The 6900-nt window shown below is 37.2% G+C and overlaps 1 protein-coding gene across 2 annotated transcripts; it reads right to left on the reverse strand.

Annotated features, from left to right (window-relative positions):
* Nucleotides 1-4229: 4229 nt before the first annotated feature.
* Nucleotides 4230-5913, reverse strand: LOC145093099 (small ribosomal subunit protein eS7-like). 2 transcript variants are annotated; one of them, XM_079031144.1, is made up of 6 exons: nucleotides 5815-5913; nucleotides 5205-5297; nucleotides 5043-5116; nucleotides 4834-4957; nucleotides 4578-4760; nucleotides 4230-4505 (listed from the first exon to the last, which is right to left on the reverse strand). In XM_079031144.1, exons 2-6 carry the CDS (start codon nucleotides 5277-5279, stop codon nucleotides 4386-4388), a joined length of 576 nt encoding a protein of 191 aa, XP_078887270.1. In that variant the 5' UTR covers nucleotides 5280-5297; nucleotides 5815-5913; the 3' UTR covers nucleotides 4230-4385. The 2 variants fall into 2 exon arrangements, with proteins under 2 accessions (XP_078887270.1, XP_078887272.1); XM_079031146.1 differs by having other exon boundaries at nucleotides 5819-5897.
* Nucleotides 5914-6900: the final 987 nt, after the last annotated feature.

Consider the following 6900-nt stretch of genomic DNA (forward strand, 5'->3'; position numbering starts at 1 on the left):
TAATATAAAATCCCGCGTGTGTGCACTGATCAGGTCGGCGCCTTCCCGCGATCCTCACTAGTACCTGAAACAAATAACACCAACACTGTAAGCATAAAGCTTAGTGAGTTCCCCAAAATACCACATCAAACATATTAGCCACTCGAGGCTACAACTATGTGGGTCCGTGCACCCATACTCTGTGAACCCTCAGGTTCTAACTCTGTAAACAAGCATAGCATAAATCACATAGAAGAATGCAGTGCAACACATAACATACATAGCATACAAATACTCTATCATATAACTCTGGTTACCTACTCAAGGTAAAGTATAGTGAGAAGACTCACCTCGCGTGTCTCGATATCTCACAACCCTGGGAATTCCTCGTGCTCGATTCTCCGAGCTCTAATCCTCCTATAACATTATATGTCCCTAGTTAACACTGTATATCTCTAATGTTGACTATCCCTAAGAAGTCAACACAGGTCCACTCTAGTCAACGGTCAACGGTCAACTTTGACCGGACTCGGCGAGCGCTAGGGCGACTCGGCGAGTCTAGACGTCCTCACCAATTCTCTAAGATTCCCTTTCTACACGTCGAGTATCTCCCCTGACTCGACGAGTTCCTCCTGGAAGAATCGCGGGGCCACCCCGACTCAACTCGCCGAGTCTGAAGAACAACTCGGCGAGTCCCAGTTCGACTCAGACCACCTGTTAACCCTCTCTAACTCGCCCTGACTCACCGATCCAACCCATAACCCGGACAGGACCATTCTAAGGCAATCTTCAAGCTACTCGCCGAGTCTGTTCATCGGACTCGGCGAGTCCATGTCATGCAACCGCTCAAACTTCTTTCTAAGGTCAGATCTGCTCCGGCAATTCATAGGTCTGGCCTTCCTAGACTGGTTCATCACGTAAAGTCCTTATTTCGGTGCTCATAATACACCCCATGACTCATAATTGACGTTTTGACCTAAGGCATAAGGATTCCAATCCAAAACCTCCATTGATTCCCGAAAAGCTCAGGCATGGGACACTCTGGACTTCCAAGGGTCCCAATATAGGGTTCCAATCGCTTGGGGGACTAAGGAAACACTCAATCTAGCCACAAAAGGGTTCAATAAACCCTAACTCCATATACACATCAACATAGAAGGGATCAACTCGAAAATATTACCTGAATAACGTTGCTCTGTGTCCCCAACCCTCAGAATATGGCTTCTCCTGTTGTTCCCTTAACCAAGCCTCCTCCTCCTTGCAAAATAACACTTTCAAGATCAATAATGGTCTTCTACCTTGCTCCAGATGCTCACAATCGAATTAGGGTTTCACTCAAAGGACTAGGGTGAACAATGACGGCCATAAGGCCCCTTATATATGTCCCAAACCTGGGAAGTTAGGGTTTCGCTAAACAGCGCGGACTCGCCGAGTCCATATCCGGACTCGCCGAGTCTAGTCGCGAACCCGCGACCAGATCCGCGATCCTACTCGGCGAGTCTGAGCTCCAACTCGCCGAGTCCCCTCTTAAAACACCCAAAATCATAAATATAACAATACCTGAAATTCCGGGCTGTTACACATGAAGACGGACTTGGCGAGTTCAAGGGGAACTCGACGAGTCATAGACTGAACACCTTCTTATGGATGAAGATGAACTCGGTGAGTTCAAGGACGAACTCGACGAGTCGGTTGAAGATAGTCTGATGTGTTGTTGAAGGCGAACTCGTCGAGCTCTTGCTAGACTCGACGAGTAGGGATGGAATTATGGCATTTTGTGGATATGGGGACTCGACGAGTCGAGTCAACCAGAGGGTTAACTTTGACCAAAAGTTGGCTTTGACCAAGGATTTGACTTTGGCTTTGACTTGGATTTGAGTGACTCTTGTAAGGATTATGAGTATGAGTTGATAACTTAGAAGAGTTGTTGTGTAGGGATTGAGGGGTTGGGGAGAGTCGATTTTCACACCGAGGACAGTGCAGACACTACACGACGCTGAGGTGAGTTACCGTTCAGTAGAAGTGGGTCTAAGGCATCAAGGTCGGCCCACTAGTAGTTGATTACAGTTGAGATGATTGTCTTTGTGATAATTGTCTAGTTTGCTATTACTTGATGAGTTCTATGTGTCAGTATGATATGTTCTATGTGATAAAGGTAGGAGGAGGGGAATAGTCTCCAGATTCGGTCGTTAGGACCGAAGGGTAGGTCGGACACCCCAGATATGTCTGACAACATGTTTATGATATGTTATTATGTGATAGTAGTAGGGTGAAATAGTCCCCTTGATCGGGTGAGATAGACCGGAGGGTAGGCAGGCACCCCAGAATGGCCTGACTCAGGTAGGTCAGCACCCCAAAATGGCTTGAAATGGGTAGGTTAGCACCCCATAATGGTTTGACATGGGTAGGTCGGGCACCCCAGAATTGCCCGACAGGATGTATGATTGTATGGTATGTGGTATGATGGGGGAACTCACTAAGCTTCGTGCTTACAGTTTTTCGTTTTGGTTTCAGGTACCTCTTCAGCTAAGGGGAAGGAGCCAGCAGTGTAGCAGCGCATCGCACACATATGATTTCTGCTTTGAAACCCTAGGATTGTACTTTGGTATTTTACTATTTGATGATATGGTTTTTGAGACTTGTGATTTGTTACTTGATGTTTGAAATGATAACAACGATGTTTTCCGTAAACTATTTTCATAAGTAATATAATTAAGCAAAAAAATTTGGGTCTCGATTTTGGGATGTTACAAAATGTTTGGAGATGAAAATGGTGGATGACCTTCTAAAAGAAATAAGCCTAATAAAAGTCCACAAGTTTCACAACCTAATGAACCTGGGGGTGGGATTTGGTTTAGATCCGAAAAACCCGAAAGCCAAAATCGAATCGGAATCGATTTCGGACCAAACCAAATTGTGAATTTGGTTTTTGGTTCGAGTTTCGGTCTCATGAAGTTTAGACCAAACCGAACTAAAAAACCGAATTTCATAAACTAATTAATTAAAAACTATATTATACATTTTATATACTAAATAAAAATATTAAATAATTAATATAAATTATAAATTAAAAATCATTTTAGCCTTACTCTTTTACCAATGTAGGGTTCACTTAATCACTTTTCACAACCCAATCCCTCACGAAAGTCCAATCGTCAATTCCTCATTTGACATTCCCACTCGTTCAAATTTCACCCTCACGTTATCACGACTCATGCAATTGATGATGACGCTCTCCAAGAATGTTGGAAGGCTACAATCGAAGACACTGTCGGTAGTCTAGCAGCGACAACATTTGATTAAAGGACCTTATCAACCAATGGGGCATGATTTTCAATCAAAAAACCCATAAAGAAGGTGAGACATTTTGTTGTGAAATAGTTTGAAGTATTGTTAGAGTATAATATTAAAAAAGACAAAGCATATTGTTTGTGTTACTACTTATTTGGAGACATGGTAGGGGAACAAGGTGGAAAAGATGCATTTGTAATGAGAAAAAAAAATAAATCATTGTGGAACATTTAAGTAATATTGAAAGTTTTCATCAAAAGACACAACAAAAGTATGATTTGCTATTGAGAAAAAAAAAATAAAACAATCTATTAGTGAAGTCTTTCATAACTTGAGTACACTAATTATGAAATTCAATTACATGCTACAATTCGTTGTTATAGATTTTTATCGAAAGATACATTACCATTTCATAATCAAAGTCAAATAAATCTGCTAACAGAGGACTTGAAGTTATATGTTTAACTAGTTATATGTTTAACTAGATAACATAATAAGATCATTTATAACATTACATTAGAAAATCTCCAAAAAACGAAAAGTTGATTTCTCCAACAATTTAAAAAGATATTGTCAAATGTTTTTCAAAAAAGATAATCAAGTTTGTTTATGATGAAATTGGTATAAATATATTAGGCATATTAGTCTACAAGTCTTGGAATGTTTCCAAAAAAGAACAAATAGCTATAGTTTTGAAGTTTTGAGATATGTTAGATAGACATAGGATTGGATTTTAAAAAGGTCATAGAATAAGTGCTTTAAACACAGTTTCTTCTAAATTCTTACTGATAAGTTTTTTAGCACAATTAACACACCACTAGAACCTTATAACAATGTCACTTCTTTTAGATTTTTTTACATAAAAATAGCCATTAAACAAACGATACCTTAATTTTTATCAAGAAAGGCTCTCATCTTCAAAAGACGAAATGCAAGTTCAACAACCAAAACATCACCAATAACTTAAGCCAAACAAACTAAATAGAAAACTTTCAATCAAAACAGTATTTTCCTACAAAGAAATAGAGCATAATCTGATTCTTTTAAGTTGAAACTTCAGACATTAAAAAAGACAACAAAAATGAAACCATGAAATAACACAAATTCATACTTTTTTAAGCCTCTGTGATTGGATACTCAAACACAACATCTTTTCCACAAAGCTTCCTGTAAACACCCGCAAATGTCTCCAGCTTATACTCTGTGTCATTTCTTGCCTTTGGATCCAAATAAATCTAAATAACAAACACAAAACATTTAAAAGTTATTGAAACATTACCCAAAAAACAATTAATTAATTAAATTACCTTGATGATTTTGGATCCATCAATTCTGTATCTGATACGTTTTCCAACAATCTCAGCTGGATAAACAATGTCTTCCAGCATGGCATCATGGACAGCTGTCAAAGTACGTGAACGTGGCCTTGTAGCTGCTGAACCCTTCTTTGGTGGAGGCACCATTCTTCTTGTTGCAATCAGAACAACATCCTGAAATTTATTTAAATTATTAAATCCAGTTTAAATTGATTCAAGAAATTCAAAAAAAAAATAAAAACTTTACCTTTCCACTGAACTTCTTTTCAAGCTCCCTCACAAGCTTCAGATGAATCTTGCGAAAGCCTTTCCTCAATCTGTATGGAACATGAATCACTACAGCCTTGCGATTTGTAGACACATCAATTTGGCTTCAAAAAGGGTGAAAGATAAACTATAATTAATCGATTATGATTAAAAAAAATGTATTGGAATTGTGGGGAGTGGTGTGCTTACGTGGCAGTGTTGATGTAGAGGTCTTTCAAGTCACTCTTGAGGTCTTGGTTTGCGTTCTCCAAGTCAAACAATGCCTAAAAGTTGGAGAAGATTGAAGAGATTATTCGAGAAAAGAAGAAAAGTGATTGGATTGAAACTTTGAAAGAGTGAATTATGAATTACCTGAGCAACAGATTCCTCGAATTCAGTGGGCTCAACATCCTTGTCCTTCTGAATCTTCTTCCTTGAAGTATACATTTTCAGGGATCTGAGTAACTGAGAAAAGGAATTAAACAAATTAGATGACAATAATGTGACGTTGTATATTGATAATCATATATCCGAGTAAAATCCTTTAACATGTGATCATTATAAGAACAAAGCTCAAGGATTTAGGTTATAAACGGCTTGAAACTAAACTCGTAGACGTTTAATTTGGGTATCGGATCGATAAAGAGTATAAGCTAACAATTAAGATACGATTTCACCATAAACGTTTCACCAGCATTGAGGATGAAAACAAAAATCGTTAGACACTTAAACAGTCACAGCTATACTACAAAAATTCCTGTGTAAAGAAATAATTCCGTCGAAATCATCAACACGGAGTTAAGAACAGATTCAGATCGAAACTACAAACTACTCAAGTGTGATAAAATTAAAGTATACAACGCTGAACAACTAACGATTGCAGAAAAAACGATTAATCTACGCAACTGTCAATCACTAATATAAAACCAGTACAAAATCTACTAAATTTTTGGAAAGAAACCACGAATAAGAGAAGACGCACCTACAATGGAAAACTCCGGCAGCTGTGAATGTAACCTCTGATGCTAGGAGTCGGCTCAGAGAAATGAAAACCCTAACTCTATTATAACGCTATTTCAACAAGTATAATTTGGGCTGGGCTTTAAAGAACTGGTATAGGCCCATTTGGTTGTATACTAGTGTCTATTGGGTTGGGTCGATTATTTATGAATTGGATACAAAGAGTTTGGGATTTGGGCTACTTTAATTCGTATATTTAACAAAAATTAATATATATGATTAGAATTGGGCCCTTGAACCATGACCAAAATGTTTCGGTTTTCGGTTTAAACGTTTATCAAATTGGTCATAGATGGGGCCGAAGAAAAGCAACTATGGGTCGGGCCAATGAAAATATGTTTTTTATTAAATGTAATGTTTTTAGTTGTTTTAAAACATGTTTTTTTATTATAAAATACAAAAATGTAAGAAATTTAAAAGTCATTGTCTTCGATCTTAACATCTTTGTTGTTTTAGTTGCTTTTATTATCTTTCAGTCTTATTGTGGTCTAGGTTTTGTTCTTTTTAGTGACACAACTCTACCATTAATTATTGGTTGTTTTGTCTTATCTTAATGAAATGATATTGAGATGTCATATAGTCATTTAGTGTGAAATTATAGATTCTATGAATTTGTAAAAAAACTTATAGGTTCAATTCATCTTTCATTTCACCATCTCCAAAAAAAAGTGATAGCCTTCGGCTAATAATTAATTTTGTAGTGACACGTTTATGATGATATGTGTGGAATTGTAAAGATCAAGTAAACATGAGGAATACAAAAAAAAATTAAATATGTTTAAGCTCTTATTAGATCTAGTAATCTATTACAAAGTGGGTCTTGCAATAATTCTTTCACTAGTTTAATCTTTCAAATGAGTCTTACATAAAATGGGAGCTACTCACTTCCTATTTATTGGAAATGTTAAACTCATTACATATCACAAAATGATAAGCCACATCTAATGAGAACTTTGCACCCTTAACATTTTTCCCCTCAATGTTAGGATTAGAGTCTCGTCTTTAATTTCCAAAAAATGATAGAGGTATATTTAATGTTTATTTTTGT

The sequence above is a fragment of the Lactuca serriola genome, chromosome 3, assembly GCF_051521515.1.
Source record: "Lactuca serriola cultivar US96UC23 chromosome 3, Lser_US96UC23_V15, whole genome shotgun sequence".
NCBI lineage: Eukaryota > Viridiplantae > Streptophyta > Magnoliopsida > Asterales > Asteraceae > Lactuca > Lactuca serriola.